Genomic DNA, 17,803 nt, shown 5'->3' on the forward strand with positions numbered 1-17,803 from the left:
GTATGGACCTTATGCCGCGGGGATCAGCGCACAGTGCGATGCTGTGCGTCCGCTTGGCGCTGCGCGTGCTATGAGCTGGCTCATCCTGCAGGTCGCCTACAAGGCCATCAGCGCGGGGCAGGTATGGACCTTATGCCGCGGGGATACGGCGCACAGTGCGATGCTGTGCGTCCACTTGGCGCTGCACGTGCTATGAGCTGGCTCATCCTGCAAGTCGCCTACAAGGCCATCAGCGCGGGGCAGGTATGGACCTTATGCCGCGGGGATACGGCGCACAGTGCGATGCTGTGCGTCCTCCCGGCGCTGCACGTGCTATGAGCTGGCTCATCCTGCAGGTCGCCTACAAGGCCATCAGCGCGGGGCAGGTATGGACCTTATGCCGCGGGGATACGGCGCACAGTGCGATGCTGTGCGTCCGCTTGGTGCTATGAGCTGGCTCATCCTGCAGGTCGCCTACAAGGCCATCAGCGCGGGGCAGGTATGGACCTTATGCCGCGGGGATACGGCGCACAGTGCGATGCTGTGCGTCCGCTTGGTGCTATGGAGCTGGCTCATCCTGCAGGTCGCCTACAAGGCCATCAGCGCGGGGCAGGTATGGACCTTATGCCGCGGGGATACGGCGCACAGTGCGATGCTGTGCGTCCGCTTGGTGCTATGGAGCTGGCTCATCCTGCAGGTCGCCTACAAGGCCATCAGCGCGGGGCAGGTATGGACCTTATGCCGCGGGGATCAGCGCACAGTGCGATGCTGTGCGTCCGCTTGGCGCTGCGCGTGCTATGAGCTGGCTCATCCTGCAGGTCGCCTACAAGGCCATCAGCGCGGGGCAGGTAGGGACCTTATGCCGCGGGGATACGGCGCACAGTGCGATGCTGTGCGTCCTCCCGGCGCTGCACGTGCTATGAGCTGGCTCATCCTGCAGGCCTATATCTCACCTGATGGTAAGTGATGATCAGGCCGAAGGTGGTGGTGGTGGAAGCGAGCTTCACCCGGAATCCTCAACCACGGCTGAACTGGCTATCTTACCTCTAACTGCCGGAACACAACAATGCTGTTAACATTGTTGTTATGGCGACAGACTTAGGTAAGATGGTGGTAGCTAGCCAGGTGGACTTAGAACAAGCCCTACCACCAACCAAACCGAACAGAAAAATCTGCCCCCACTGGGAATCAAACCCGGGACCTCTGCGTCTGAAGCAGGTGGTCTTACCACTAGACCACAGAGGCGGTATGGACCTTATGCCGCGGGGATACGGCGCACAGTGCGATGCTGTTTTGTAGAGCTGACTCAATCTTTAGGTCGACTCTAGACCTTATGCTGCGGGTATAAAGCTCAGTGTGCGATGCTGTGGAGTTGGTTCATTCTACGCGGAGTGGTTAAGAGCGGTTTCATGTTATTTCCAAATCCGAATCCGTTACAATACGTAGTAATCGTAGAACTATTTGTATACTCGTAGTAGTTTACACACTAGATCCGATATCCATCGTCAGATTTATCTAAAGCCCGATCTGCGAGCACGTAGAATTTTGTTCAATGACCCCAAGCTACCCATCCTTATCGCTCGCGCGTAATTATGTTGCTGTCACTCTCGCACACTCGCTGCGGCCGCCCGTCGCACAGTCGCGACAGAAATATAATTACGCGCGAGCGATAAGGATTAGCTTGGGGTCATTGGACAAAATTCTACGTGCTTGCAGACCAGACTGTAGTTAGTTTTTTAGATATGCACAATGAAAGACTTGTATCAGATATGAAGCGAAACCGCTCTAATGCAATACACATAAGGTTCAAAACATTGTTACAAAATATTGCGTTGATTATCTCGTTAAGTTAGGACCTATTTTGGACCTTAACACAAGGTTACCAAAGATTAAAATAGACCCTGTATAATTTCAGATGGAGGGTGACATCCGTAGCTCCAGTTCAGAGATCAGCGATAGCTCTCACTCCAACCACAGCACTCCGAATCGTATCAACAATAAAAAGTAAGTTCTATCGCACTTGACATAAAGTCCAATACTGTACAAACGCTTCAAGTAGTGTTGTAGATCTTATAGACGACAGCACTTGAAGATAATTGGGATGATGACTGGGTATTGAAATCGAAATTCTATTTAGTCCTTCAGACAGATAATAAAAAAATATTGGATACGTATTTTTTTATTTTTTTCGTAATCGAATAATTACAGTAATAAATTAAGTTGAAATGTCAATGTGTATCATTTAGTACCAAATAAATATTTTTTCTTTCTTTCTTTCAAATGTCGCGTGACGTCACTTCTAAATAAAAAAAACTCGATGTAGCTTTGTTATTATTTTATTATGAAAAAAATTAAAACACGATTCTAATATATTTTCTAATTATCTGTCTGACGGACAAATAATCGGAAAAGTCATCTAGCCTCTTATCTGGCATTTTATTTACCTGTAATAGACGCTATTTTACAACAGAACTGTAGTTTGAAGTGCTGTCGACTGTACTTTGATGTTCCTATTTAGTTTGTAATTCCCTTTAGTTTTATTATGGAAAAAATCTGACTTGGTTATTTGGTAAAATATTTGTCAAAGCCGTGCGATTCCGGAATAGTAGAATAGAACCACCCAATCTTCCCGAAGATGTCGTTAAAGGTGACAAATATGCGAACATAAGGCCTATCCCCAACCCGTCTAAAGCCCGGTCTGTGAGCACGTAGAATTTTGTCCAATGACCCCAAGCTACCCATCCTTATCGCTCGCGCGTAATTATATTGCTGTCGCGACTGTGCGACGGGCGCCCGCAGCGAGTGTGCGAGCGCAACAGCAACATAATTACGCGCGAGCGATAAGGATGGGTAGCTTGGGGTCATTGGACAAAATTCGACGTGCTCAGAGACCGGGCTTTAGCCAGCGTTAAGAGTGAAAGCCAAATCCTCCATTTGCCTCTAGTAAACTAGAGAGTTGTGCTCCTGCAGTGGAGACTAGACCTGATGATGATGATGGGATGTTGCCAATGGTCTTGACCAGTGGCGTAGCTAGGTAACCAAGAGACCTGGGGCAAATAAAATAATGGGGCCCCACTGCAATCTAAACTGGTTAGGTTTTATCAAATTTATTGACAATAAGCTTACTTACTCCTGATACAGCTTTCGAATTTCTCTCTATTTATTTTGAAAATGGTAGATCAAAAGTTCAGTTCAATTGAGATTTTCTGGTAAAGGCCCCCAAGCCTTGCCCCTTAGTAGCTACGCCCCTGGTCTTGGCGACCATAATGAAGGGAAGTCGATGCTTAATTTCGAACTTCAAGAACATAGGAGTTCTTCTGATTAATTTGTTGCGGGTCCAAAGACAGTTTAACTTTCGCCCGGGACAAACTTGGCCTTCACTGGTTGAGTATTTATTGTCAAGCTGTAGATCCTGTCTACAAAAGTTACAGTGGGAACAAGAAGTGGGAATAGTCCCGTGTTCTGTCAAATATAATGTTACTAAGTACCTAGTTCAGGGACAAACTTGACCTTCACTGGTTGGGTTTTTATTTGTCAAGCTGCAGATCCTGGCTACAAAAGTTACAGTGGGAACGAGAGGTGGGAATAGTCCCGTATTCTGTCTATAATGTTGCTAAGCAGTACAAGTTTCGTTACGCAGGTTCGTGCGAATCAAAAGGCGCAGTTTGGCCGAAATCTGCAATAGTCCATACTCCTGGCCCTGTCAGCAAGTAGAGAAATGGCCCTTACCCCCTATATTATATGGCGACTGAACCTACCATATTATATGTATACTAATTCTATATACACGCTTCTACTTTGATCTCGTGTGACGTTTACGCTTTGAGGTTGTTTTTTTGGTCTGTGATTTGTTTGGATCTCATCAAGGATGGACAGATGACGGACAAATGACGTATAGATGACAGAATGTTAAGGCTGAGTTGTACCACCTTACTTTAACCGTAACGATAACCAAAACCAGTGCTTTTTATATGAAGTTTGATAGACTTGACGTTTGTTATATAGTTAAAACAAGATGGTGCAACCCAGCCTTAGACAAACAAATTTTTATAGGTGTTATGTCCGTTACTTGTCCATGCCTATAATCCCACATCAATCGAGAAGCAAACATAAAATGATGCTTCTTAACTCTGTGATAGTGCCTGTTTTTTATTAACATTTTTTCAAATCAAATCAATCATTGCCCAAGCGCACGATCAAACCTATAAAAGATTTTAATTTAAACATCATGACAACCTTTTTGGTACAAAAATCTTCTAAACGCTTAACAAATATTATATTGATCATTTTTAATATTCATTTATTTTATATTGTTTTTGTTATTTTCATCTATTAATATCAATAATATTAAGTTAATTATTAAAGTTTTTTTGTAAATAAATGTTATTCGATTTAAAACTATTCTTTTATTTATGTTCTGGATAGAAATCCTAGTCTGTATTTAAATTGGCATATTAATTAGTGCATTCGATTTTATAGTTTGAAGCATTCAGTGCATAATGTTTTATTATTGGTTTTATTTATATTTTTTATGCTACTAAAATATAGTTAAAATTCAGAAAACCCTTAAGTTAAACAGATCTGGATTTTTTTTCTAGCCTATGAGGCGTTCACAACACAATCATATCAACTCTATTAATATTAAAATGATCTGAAGGTATGACATATGTATTTCATGACGAGTAAAAGCTGCTACGTGGTATGTAAAAGCAAGGCCCTGTAGGTATACAAATGCTATACTATCCTCGCAAGTTGCAATAGAGCAATTGACACCTTTAAGTAATTGGCATTTATGATGTCAAACTTATGCTCTGTGACGCCGTTTAATGTCGCGAGGCACTGCCTCAGTTATGCGCTAGATTTATAGTAAAAGTCGATTTTACAATAATTGAGGAAAAGTTATAAGAATAAGATAAAGTCAAATAAACCTTTTTTTAATATTAGGTAAATTACGCATTTTGTAACTGGCAACATTTCTTCCAGGGAGACATAGGGTCCCGCCGGCCGCGCGCGACGCGCCCGCGCTCCGTCACGGGAGCGCACTCGCGCGCACGTGCTTACTAACGGCACGTGATGTCCGCTGCACGCGCACGCGCGCTTCTGATCCTGACTACGTCACGTGTTTAGTGAAGTGCACTTTTATTCTTGATTACGTCACGTGTCCGGTAAAGCGCACTATTCTGGACTACGTCAATTCTCTAGTGAAGTGCACTTTGGTTTATTACGTCAGTCGTGTCAAGTAAAGCGCGCGTTTTACTACGTCACGCGTCTAGTGAAGTTCACGTCTATTCTGGATTACGTCACGCGTCTGGTGAAGTGCGCTTCTATACCAGATTGATACATCACCTGTCTAGTGAAATGTAATATTCTTGATTACGTCACGTGTTCAGTGAAGTGCTCTTCTATTTCTGATTACGTCACGTGTCTAGTGAAGTTCACGTCTATTCTGGATTACGTCACGCATCTGGTGAGCTGCGCTTCTATTCCTAATTACGTCACGCGTCCAGTGAAGCGCGCTTCTGTTGCTGATGATGTCACGAGTCTACTGAATGCGATATTCTTGATTACGTCACGTGTTCAGTGAGGTGCTCTTCTATTTCTGATTACGTCACGTGTCTAGTGAAGTTCACGTCTATTCTGGATTACGTCACGTGACTGGTGAGGTGCGCTTCTATTCCTAATTACGTCACGCGTCCAGTGAAGCGCGCTTCTGTTCCTGACTACGTCACGAGTCTACTGAAGTGCAATATTCTTGATTACGTCACGTGTGCAGTAAAGTGCGCTTCTGTTTCTGATTATGTCACGTGTCTAGTGAAGTGCCGTGGACTGTGGGGGAGTGTCTTCAATCGCCGGATCTGTACGTATCCTACTGATGTTTCCAACTGTACAATTGTTTGTGGTATTCAATGGTATGTTGATAGTTGAAACGTGTTTCAAAAGCCGGATTTTTTCAAGTATCAATGAGCAGACGTATATTTGTTATTATTTATAGATTAAAATTTAAATTCGCATGCTAAATCTCTGGAGTTGCAAAATTATGAACGTTCATAATGTGTATTGAAATTAAAATACTTTGGAAATACGCCTCCAAACTTTGCTTTGAATACAGAAGTCTCAAAAACGTATGAAATTTTTTGTTTACATAAGAACTAATTTTATTGATACAATATTATATTGATTTATGAATTATGAATGACGATCTAGTCTTAACTTTCCATTATGAACAAAAGGAGTTTAACAAATTTTATGAACAAATAATGAATGTACCTAAAGTAGTTGGTCATCATTTTACGATACCAGTCTTAAAAGTACATAATATTATGTCTGCTATGGCCTTACAAAGACGCTATAACTTATATTTGTTTAACTAAGAACTGATCAAAAGTTTATTTACTAGCATTTATTTAGTGTTACTTGCTCTAGTTTAACTGTTTTAAGCCCCTCCGTTAATTGTAATAAAAATTAATGCTTAACGCCAGAATACTTAAATAACTTCTTGTCTTAAATTTTTGCTTACATGATAAACGCCCTATTCACAAACATTACTATGAGGACTCACAGTGCGCGTGGACTCACAGGGTGACACACGACAATAACAGAACTCTATTCAACGCTATGCGTTCGATTTGCTGCTTCACTTAAGCAAGCATCGTTTGTGAATACGGGCATAAATCTATTTGCTATATTTTCTGTTCGAAGGAAGATATTTGCCAATAATTTTAATCAGTTTTGTTTTTATTTTACAATTTGTCCCATTTTTATAAATTACGGCATGTATTTAAGGCTATTGTTTACTTTCCTATTAATAATGTTTTATCTTATGTCCGCCATAAAAGGTTCCTATATTTACATAAAAAAAAATATTCAAGAAATGTTCGACGTGGCACGCTGAGATTACTCTTATTCCCTGAGAAATAGAATGCCTTTTGCAGTCCAACTGTTACACTTGATTTGCCGTCGAGTGTAATACTTATGTAAAATAACTTTACGTTTTAAATTCGGGAAAATATCTTTAGTTTGCTTGTTATTATTGCTTAAAAACTAAATTATAAGTCACAAAATTTTCTCCGGGACCATAATTTGGGTAAAAGTATTATTTTTAATAAAATTATGCTAGTTTTTTTTATTACTGTCTAGTTCTAAAATCACCACTTACCATTGACTTAATTTTTCAATTACCACTTAACTCGTTTTAACTTAAAATTAAAATAATTAGTTTAATTGTTGCTGGAAAGAGAGAACAAAGTAATGAGGTTTTATTAGGCATTTTTATTATAAAGCATTTCCTCGCACACTATATGGTACCGATAACACGAAAATAATATATTTACATTTATAAAACGTATTATAGCCTGACCAGGAACATAAAAACCCTCGCCATGTTGCGGAAAACTAATGGTACTAATTTCTTTTAATGGCAACAGTAACTGAAAACTTCATTGACATGTCACCTTGCATGTCAGTCTATTGCTGTCAAAGTGTAAACAAACTTTATTTTAAATGTGCGCAATTGATTTTGTGTATTAAATTGCTAAAATCTTTTTATAGTCGTGAAAGAAAAGTGGTTCACAATGTGTTAAAGTATTTGTCGAAGAGAAATACTAAGGGTTCGGACAATATTTTCATTGAATAATGTTTTCAACAAAGATTGTCAAATTGACTGACATGTTTACCGTATAGTACAGTCCACTATGAAAATTTGCTGTGGTTTGTTTCAACTACCTATTTTAAAGTTTTTTGTCACTTTCTAAGTGTTGAATTTTATGGAATTGGGAGAAGTACCGAGTTTGAAGCGTTCATGAGCAGACATTGCAGTTGAATATTCAAGTTCTGAATTTGATTATTGATGAATAATAAAATAAATCCTACTAACTCGATTGATGGTTTCATTTAATTTATTTAAACCAGGTTACCTATAATAATATTTTTTCGTTAATTTTTGAAAATATCAAATTAGCCCGTAATCCTGAATCCTGATAACTACTACTAATTTAACACAGGTACGACTGTACTCAGTGTTGCACTATCAAATGCAATTGACGCGCCTCTATGCCAGGGTTTTTATGTTCCTGGTCAGGCTATAGCAAAATTCTCTTTTTATGATTTGTGACTTGTGAGTCTAAAATTGATACTGATCTCACACAAAAGGATATGAAACAATTAAAACAACGACTTTACATCTTATACCTACTTAACTCTAAAGTTTAGTAAAATGAGCTGTTAAAAATATAGCTCTAAGTGAGATTTCATACTTAATAATAAGTATGATATTGACATTTTGTCCTCGCTTTATTTACATTAACTAAAAACGCAATAACAGCTGTTTTCTCAGCTAAAATATATGAATTGAGGTTGGTGCCTGCATAATACATTTAAATATTTACTTAGGTAATTGTTAATATTTTAGATAGCGTAATATTATATGGGCAAAGTTATTGTATCGCTTGCAGTCATTTCGATTCTAGAATAATAAAGTTCTTAACATTTAATGCCCTATTCAATTAAGGTTTGAGTATTGAAGGTACTTGAATAAAAACGCAGCGCAAGGCAGCGTGGTGGGGATAGTTCGTTATTTGTGCGAGAGCCGTGGTTGTGAGCGGACGTATTGTTTCGCGGCGTAGGTTTTATATGAAATCGTTTTTCAAAAATAACGGGCGATAGAATAACAATGCTTAATGTTTATAACGGTTACTAAAGTTAGTGCCTGATCGCACGCGTGCATTCATTACTCACGAGATTAAGTTAGTTTAAGTATAGGATAAAGGTATATTTGAACTTGTCCAATTATTCAAAGTCAGTTAAATTTCAGCGAATTTCGTTGTTTTCACTGATTTTGTTCACTTAGGGTCGTATTCTAAAACAACGCTTAAACTATAGTCTGGTCTGTGAGCACGTAGAATTTTGTCCAATGACCCCAGGCTACCCATTCTTATCGCTCGCACGTAATTATATTGCTGTCGCGACTGTGCGACGGGCGCCCGCAGTGAGTGTGCGAGCGCGACAGCAACATAATTACGCGCGAGCGATAAGGATGGGTAGCTTGGTGTCCATGGACAATATTCTACGTGCTCACGGACCGGGCTTTAGATTTAAACACTCAGGCTTGTGATTTTCAGGCTTGAAGGACGTCGTAGCACACTTATCAACATGGAAAGTGATCGCAACCGTATCAACTCGAGGCGGTCAGTATTCTTTAAATGAAACTCCATATTGCAACGCACACTTATCTACACCGTAACGTAAACGCCTCGCCTCGCGGTTGACAGCGCGCGGAAGGCGGTGTTGATCCCTTTCCGAGTTGACAAGTCTGCTATGACCTTAAATCTGTTATACATTGAAGATGACTGAACGTTGTTTTTTAATATGTAATTGTACTCTACAGTTTGTCAACTTGTAAAAATAATGTGTTGTGAATATTATTCGATACATTTGACCGACTGTAGAAACAAATTGGAACGAGTTTTAGCTGTTAAGCTTGCGGTGCATGTACTGATTATGAAGTGTACGGTCGACAGCAGATCAACATACCACAAAAACTAGTTTCTTCAATGGATTTTGGGCTTTATTTCCTTAGATTTTTGGTAAGTTGATGTCTTGGTGACTGTACATTATTGTTCTTATTGCACTCGTGTATGTGTGTCGGTGGTATTGGGTTTTGGGTTAAATCAATAAGTGGCTGAGGCTCTCCAGAGGCTTTTTAATTTTAATGTTTTTGATGTAAGGTTGAAAATGGATTGTACCTAGCACATACTTGACTGTTGTATTGTATAGTCTGTTCTCTCGCACACTCACTGCGGCCGTCCGTCGCACAGTCGTGACAGCAATATAATTACGCGCGAACGATAAGGATGGGTAGCTTGGGGTCATTGGACAAAATTCTACGTGCTCGGAGACCGGGTTTTAGTTTTTATTTTTCTGATCGTTTTTATGTCAATTTCGGGTTGTTTTAATAAGAAAGTCCGTCAGTTATTGACAATCAAAAACCATTTTTAAATTCTCCGACACATTAACACGTAGTCCCTTCAGATGGTTGATCTTTAGAACAAATATAAGGCAACGGAGGATCATATCATTTGTCGTTATTATTATACTAAAAAGCACATTATTTACTAGTTAGATTAATGTTTTGTCTTAATGCTATAATATCGAAAACACCCAAAGATGCTTTATTAAATTTAGTATTAGAAAGTAAGATAGGTCTTAGTACGCCACAGAGATGCAATCGGCGATTAATTTTCATTATGCTGTCAGTGGCATCTGTGTGACGTCATATACGGACGACAAAACATCAAGCTAAAATCTAAATACTGCTGGAATCTTATGCCCTTGTGATAAGTGCTATATTGCAACAAAAATTTACACTTGATGTGCTGTCAACGTGAGACCACCACGATGTCCGTCTTAATAATATTTTTTAATTAAGCGATGTTACATTATCAAGTACATTATTATAATAATAATTATATGACTTAAAGACCAAAGCTAGCGCATTATAATATTAAGTGACAAAATACAAACACTGGTCACACTGTACATAATTTTATATTTTTGAATTCGATGGCTATGCGTTACTTGTTTATAATTTTATGAAGCAATATTTTTGTGTTCTTAAAATATATTATTTGGTTATGTACGTGTTATATACTTTGTTGAATAGGTGCGGGGTTTAGGTGCCTGGTTAAAATATATAAAATACAAATAGATAATGATATTTATCCAGCCATACTACTAAATTTGTGCCTTTGCATAAAATCAGAACTACTGTATAGCTGGATTCACTGCAGATCTTACCTTTAGTAAAATATTATATTAAATTGTATTTCAATATAATCCAGTACTAAATAGAAAATATTTTAAATGTTTGTTATTTGTTAATATGATAGATACCACAGTGTTGGATAAATTGTAATCGTGCTATTTTGTTTCTGGTAACATATTTAATTTCAAAGTTTTCTATCACATATAATATGAGTTATTTCATATTAAGAATTGTACCATTATAACTATCTACTTGAATATGTGCAAATTAAAAGACAATGGTGTGATAATAACACAACGAAAATCATGTGCTCTTATTTGTGTAAAAAAATCGCAATCGCAACACTGTGGCGTTCTATCTACCACCAACGTGTACTTACTATGTGTGCTACAGTGAGTGTTTGTTTACAATGAGGATTTGTATTTGTTTGGTGCAAGTGTACTGAATAGGTATCATAGGATAGTTTGGTGCCTTCATCCGTTGATTGGCGATGGAGTTTAGAAAATCTTAGGATTTGAAGTTTAGATTCCATCGTCAAATAAATATTTATCTTTAGCTAAACGTCTTTAGATGCTACCAGTAATACTGAAAAGTATTTTTGGTATAATCTATTGAAAAGTTATCATACTGATAGATTTTTAAGCATGAGCCTAAAGTTGTTGTACACTAGGTTAAAGTATAGAAACAACATTGTTTTCAATATGGCACAAACATTTTTAAATGTCCTATCGTCTTCGCATTTATAGCTTAGTTCATATAATTTATAAATGTCTGAATTATAATTTATTTTTACATTATAATTGAAATTATTTATCCTGGTTGAATTCTGTTTAAGTATTATGTTTTAGATATTGTTTAAGCAAATTGATTTTAAACTTGTTAGCAATTTCCTGACAAAACAAAATGGAACCATCCTGCCACGAAATATAGTGGATTTTTTTGGAACTAAAACATAAAACTGCTGTTCCCTATAGTACAGTACCTCTAGCATGAACAACTTTCGACTTCGAATCGTTTGCGTATTTGACAAAATTCGATATTCAACCTTCGAATTAAACGATAACGTGACAATTTTGATTCTCAAAATAAGTTTCAACCATTTCTCATACAAAGTTCACTTTACGACACGTTCACAAGGGCGCTGTTGTAGTTTTCGTACTAAATCTTTTGACGGCGATTCGAGTACGCAAACGATTCGAACTCGAAAGTTTTTCGTGCTAGCCGTACAGGTGCGGCTAAAGATATTGTTAATGTAATTATTTTATAAGGGTACCAATTGAGTTGTCTCTAATTAGTTATGATGAGTTTTAAATATGTAAAATGTGTTATACTTTATTCATTGTAATTCCTAAAGTTTTACTGAATATCATTTCGTATCTATATAATGTTGAATCACATTTATTTTATGTAATGAAAGTTAATGTTTTGAAGATGATTATTACTATATTAGTTTATGATTATGATTGTGTAAAATCTTATTTATTTAGATTGGAACTTGAGATTCGTAGTTGTCATTTTGTCAAAATAATTTAAACAAAGTTTGCTGTGATTGGATGTCATTTTATTAATTTGACAAATGGCAACACTAAAATTAAGGATTTTGGCATATCGCCGCGCAATCGAGACAGCGAAATTTTCAACTCGTATCAGAGTTCAATCTATCATTCATGAATCTGAGAGATCTGTGGGACTTCAAACGTCGTTTTCGTATTTTTGGATATCCGTTGCTATCGCTAGACGGATCGATCCAAAAAAGCGGGGACAGCGCCTTGAGAAGTCCCACAGATGTGCGAAACTACTTGATCGCAAAAATTATAAAGGTTTATTGGCGGAAAGTTGTCGGAGCCTGAAATTGTTATCAATCTAATAATTTGATTTCAATTATTCCACATAACTTATACTGAAATAGGTAACTTAAAAGTTTTGTACTGTCTTACGGTTTCTTGCTTTTTGACCAAAGCAATGGCAGGGTTTTTCAGGTTGTAAAATAATTATTATGTAAAATCTTGTATGTACCTAGTCTTTGTCTTTAAAGTTATGTGGGATACAATGTTAATATTATACATTTATGTGTTGTGTACAGTGGTGTGTATGTTGATACTTGAGCATTGTTTTGCGAAAATATCCTCTTTTGTATGCGAACAAAATGAAAGAATAAAATATAAATATTACAAATTGGCTGGTTGTTATTTAAATTATATTACAAAAAAATATGTATAGTGCAAAAAGAGTAAAGTTTTTTCCTTTGGCTTTCTTTACTTTGCAAAGATATTATAATTTTAATAAAAAGAAGAATATTAGTAACGCATGAGAACATTATTGGGATAAGAAGAAGATTATAATGGGTGCCGGAATATGTGATAAAATCTACCACATTAGCAACAAAATATAGACTGGCAACATTTACATCCGCTATCACTGGAAGTGTCAAATTCGCCAATCTGTCATTTGTCAAAATCTAGCCAGACCCAGTGCTCGGCGTTCGTTAGCGTTATATCGGCCATCGAATTAAAATAGCATTAGAAATTAATGAATAATCAGTATAACTCGTGATTATAGAAAGAGGCACAAGCGGTGAAAATGCTGAAGGTTTTAGTGGATACGTTTTGGAGTGAGCATGTGTGGTTACCGCCGAACGTAACGTGGGAAGACATCAAGCCTGGGCCAGATAAGGCAGTGAATTACAACGACCACACTCACGTTTGGTATCCTATACCGTTGGCTTTGGTTTTCATAGCTCTACGGGTTGCCGTTGAGAGGTGAGTCCCTTTTTTATGTAAGGAGTAATGACACAAAAGCTGATAAGCGATATAACCTATTCAATGAATGGCTACTTCGCGGTCTGTTGAGCGTATACGCCTTCGCACTGGTAATAAAAATGGAAATGTGTAATAATCAATCTTGTTTTGCATTGAGCAGAACTATTCTGGCTCGTTTTACATAAAAATCTTTCAGTAGTATTCTGTGAAGTTTAGTTAAAAGTTTACCTAGGCTAAATCTGACCCAGGGTCACTTAAGCTATTGGATGTGTCACCTATGTAAGATTATTAGTGATATAGTGATGCATGTGTCATTTCTAAGTGACTGCACCTGCCATCTTTTTCACAGCTATGTGGGAAAAACATCTACCTACCTACATCTGATCTGAATGAGGATAATGTTATCTGCCTACTCATTTTGTAGTCATTTGGTGATAAAGTATACTTATATTTTATTTATTTTAAATGATTTGCCTGCATGTATCACAAAAGTGGTTGTGGTTTTATTCAGAAAAAAGTAGGTAACTAATGAACACATTTGAATTTTCACAATTTCCTTGGCTAGATAATTAAAGAAAATACCTCAATTTTTAAAATTAATAGATTGGTACATCAGTAAAAAACTTTCACTATACAAAAATTATATTTACTGTGTACCTACTATGTATTGCCTGTTAACATTTATCCTCATACATATTTTAATAATAATATTTTTTGCTACTAGAAGAGGCATTAGAATTTATCCTACTTACTAAGGCTTTGAAATTATTTATTAATGTTATCTGTGAGATAAACTTATCTACAATATCTTAAATATGTAATAAAAGTACTAAATCAGTCTTAGTAATCTATTGTTATTAGAGATGAAACGGATATCCGGTAACTATCCGGTAGGCCGGATATCCGGCCTCAATTTACTATCCGGCCGGATACCGGATAGTAGCTCACTATCCGGCCGGATACCGGATAGTAGCTCACTATCCGGCCGGATACCGGATATTTAAAAACTACGACAATTTCCTATAATAAAATGAAATACATTAATCTTTTGAGGTAAATATCAATACAATGGCCTAAAATAATAACGGCTTTTTATTTAATGTTCAAAAAGTTACAAAAAGCCATATTAAGGAATTTCAAAAAACTTGTTTCTTATTCACTGTAATGACGAATACATAAATAGTAAATATCTACACTCGGCATCGAATAAATCGCACCTCCCGCAACAAGCACTTCTCAAACGTATGCAAACCCACTTCCCACCAATATTGGCACCATTTAAAAGCCTAGTTCTAAACTTCATTTCATTAAAGGATAGGTTTTTACCCCAAAAATGTGTCTTTAGAAGGATCCAGAGTCACTCCTTCAAAAAATAGGTAGTTCCGCTTGAGCCAACTTTTATGCCTATAAAACTGTTAAGTTGGGATTAATCGCTATCCATCTGTTAAAGAGGACACGTGTGATCATTATTTGGTTTTATAACCATAAAATTTGGTCTAATTGATCCCAGAGGTGAGCCCAAAGTGAGGTTTTTTTTTTAAGTCACATTTATGGTATATGTTAATCATTTATTAAGAAATTAAATGTGTTTTTCTTTAAGGATATTTATTGGGCTTTCAAATAACACCAATATTGTTGAGGCACCATGATTGTGTCAGAAGAAAATCTTTAAAGTTCACGTCGCGGAAGGTGCGGTTTATTTGATGTTCGAGTGTATTAATAACGAAATATTGCCAAAAAAAAATAGGCGATCTTTTTTTCACTGATGGTCTGATGACATGATGCAGTTCAGTCTGATGACATGTAGCAATTCAGTCAGATTACGCAGCAAGTAAACTAATTTAATTTTGCTATTTAATCACACACTCACGATGGCAACCGAAATCGCCCGAATTCATCTGCCCCCTAGACAAGTGGCAAAATCTGACATTATATTCGGACGGATTCGATTCTCGAAAAGTGTGACTTGTCTAGTTTACTAGACCCACTGATCACGTTCGAAGCTCCTGTGCGGCGCTAAACTCGTCACGACATGCAACGAGACAATCGGCCAACTATCCGGCCGCCGGATATCCGGCTATCCGGCCTAGCAGCTCGCCGGATATCCGGTATCCGGTATCCGGCCAAACAACTATCCGTTTCATCTCTAATTGTTATGTAAAAAAACTTGTGTATTTTAAAATGTGCAAATTTTATAGTTTTTTTTTAATATCAATTAATACATTGGACATCATTCGATTCATCTAGTGTCTCGATGTTCAATGACTTAAATTGTAACAGAACAGCGTAGGTTATTTTGAATGTGAATATAATACATGTCTGTTCTCAATTTGTCCTTTATTTACTTAAAGATAACTAAAAAGATATTCACGAGGCCATGACAACTCGTGTGTTGTAGTAACGTCAACAGAATTTGCAAAAATTATACAAAAGTTGTGCTGGCCTGTGACCTTAAAGTTACACTCTCATTCATAAAAAATAATAGCTATGCTCTGTTGGTATTATATATATATCCTAGTTGTTTACAAAAATAGGGAATAAGTGTAAAAGTAAAATGAACAAAAACCATCGAACAAAACACAAGTGACCTTGTTTTTATCTATTGTGGTTTCTAAACCTGAAGGTTGCCCGCTAGACAATGCCTCAGTGCAGTAAGTCACAGTGTACGTTGTCTCAGACATTAATATAATAAGTAAATTGGTCTGGCGGCCTCATTGCTATTAGGGTCAACAAATGAATCGTTCGGTGCCACGGTTGACTTATAACATCTTTAATCATAAAAAGGTTTATGGACTTGATTGGCAGATCTGATTGTGTCAATTGATTGATAGACGGTTGTCTGCGAATATAAAAGCAAAAGCAACTGTCTGTCTGTATTTTTAGCTAATTTATTGGTTCATGAGATGAAAAATCTTATTATTGCCCAATGCTTTTGGTAAGAAATATATATTGTTATTGTTCCATTCACATGAGATAACAGATCATAATTTACGCGGGGGCGAAGCCGTAGGCAGATGCTAGTCATTATTATTTGTTATAATATTAAGAAGGTCACTCATGCATTCATTAAGTAGGTAACTCAACAAAACCTACCTAATCTTTGAAGTTAAAATGCACAGTAGTTAACAGCTAAGAAGAATGGCTTCTATGTTCGAGTAATATAGAGCTTGAGTTCTGTTTGACTTTATTTTTGATGTCAGTCCTCAATAATATTCTGCCATGTTGCTTACAGAGGCTTAGAGCTAATTATTAATCCATCCTGAGTTGTTGAGAGCTTAATTGTCATTCAACTCAGCATGTATTGTACATGTCAGACTTCGTTTTATGTAAAATCTCTACTAAAACGAAGTCCATGCAGGCGAAGCCGCGGCCTATCGCTAGTCAAAATAATACGTAGAGTCGCGACGTTCAGAAGGTCAATAGCGGATGACATTTATCATACATGGTTTTTGAAGTCGCAAATGTATGAAATTGTTACATTAAGGACTATACATTTTCAGTTAACACACAGCTTTGTTCTGCAGTCACCTCAACGGGGGCGCTTGCTAAAAGTGTCCATCTAGCTAAAGCCTTGATGGACCTAATTCCTTTTCTAGTCTAGAATCTATAAAGACTAGAAGAATGTTTTAGTCCTAAATGTTAGCCAGTTTACCGGACTCGCTAATAGCACCGGGGCCGCGGGGCGGAGTCCCCCACGCACGAGGAATCCCGAGTGATTTTTATTCAGTAGCTATCTCGATTATTATTATTCTGTTTAATGGCTTCAATGGTGCGTATTTGATGGTTGACAGCCTTTTGAGATTAGAACCCACAGTCCCTGCGTCAATCAGTATTCGTTAGTCCCACGGCTACCCAACCGCGCCACCGTGCACCCTCCCTTAACCCCTGAGGCGGCGGTCCCAGAAGTCGTCGCAGTTGACAGCCTCCCTTTTAACCCCTGACGCGACGGTCCCAGAAGTCGCCAGAAAAAGTTTTCTACAAAAAAACATTATACTCAACTCCCAGCACGGACGTTTCCCCTAAATAAAGTGCTAGAAGATTCAGTTTTAGTCAAATACTCAATGGGACTTCTTCTAATTTTTGAAGTCAGTTAAATAGTTCGTCTGTTGCGAAGAGAATACAGCTGTTAACCGGTTAATTAACCTAAATAAGTTCAGTTGATAGAAGCTTTCTAATTAAGAAATTGGAGCGGGAATTGGACATGGAATTTGTTAATTAAATGTGTAAATTACATAATAACTAATTACTCATTTGTTATGTTCGTGCACCTTGTCCATTAATTTCATGATAGATTCGAAATTAGCAT

At 37.5% G+C, this 17,803-nt stretch overlaps 2 protein-coding genes across 5 annotated transcripts in view; both read left to right on the forward strand.

The window, feature by feature from the left end:
• Window positions 1–253: 253 nt before the first annotated feature.
• On the forward strand, window positions 254–12,913 carry LOC135082125 (uncharacterized). Of its 3 annotated transcripts, none has more exons than XM_063976877.1 (3): window positions 254–706; window positions 1,895–1,983; window positions 4,963–12,913. In XM_063976877.1, the coding sequence occupies exons 1-3, from the start codon at window positions 368–370 to the stop codon at window positions 4,970–4,972; spliced, it is 438 nt and encodes a 145-aa protein (XP_063832947.1). In that variant the 5' UTR covers window positions 254–367; the 3' UTR covers window positions 4,973–12,913. The 3 variants fall into 3 exon arrangements, 2 of the variants coding, with proteins under 2 accessions (XP_063832947.1, XP_063832946.1); XM_063976876.1 differs by lacking the exon at window positions 4,963–12,913 and adding an exon at window positions 3,620–4,377; XR_010259353.1 differs by lacking the exon at window positions 254–706 and adding an exon at window positions 758–827.
• A 278-nt stretch (window positions 12,914–13,191) lies between these two features.
• LOC135082122 (ceramide synthase 5-like) overlaps window positions 13,192–17,803 on the forward strand; it is a 240,778-nt gene continuing 236,166 nt past the window's right edge. For both annotated transcript variants that reach the window (XR_010259352.1, XM_063976873.1), the window contains exon 1: window positions 13,192–13,497. Coding sequence is in view for 1 of the 2 variants with exons in the window: in XM_063976873.1 (XP_063832943.1) it covers window positions 13,319–13,497 (179 nt within the window). In the remaining variant the exon portion in view is untranslated. The remainder of the gene's footprint in view (window positions 13,498–17,803) is intronic.

The sequence above is a fragment of the Ostrinia nubilalis genome, chromosome 21 (assembly GCF_963855985.1).
Source record: "Ostrinia nubilalis chromosome 21, ilOstNubi1.1, whole genome shotgun sequence".
Lineage (NCBI taxonomy): Eukaryota > Metazoa > Arthropoda > Insecta > Lepidoptera > Crambidae > Ostrinia > Ostrinia nubilalis.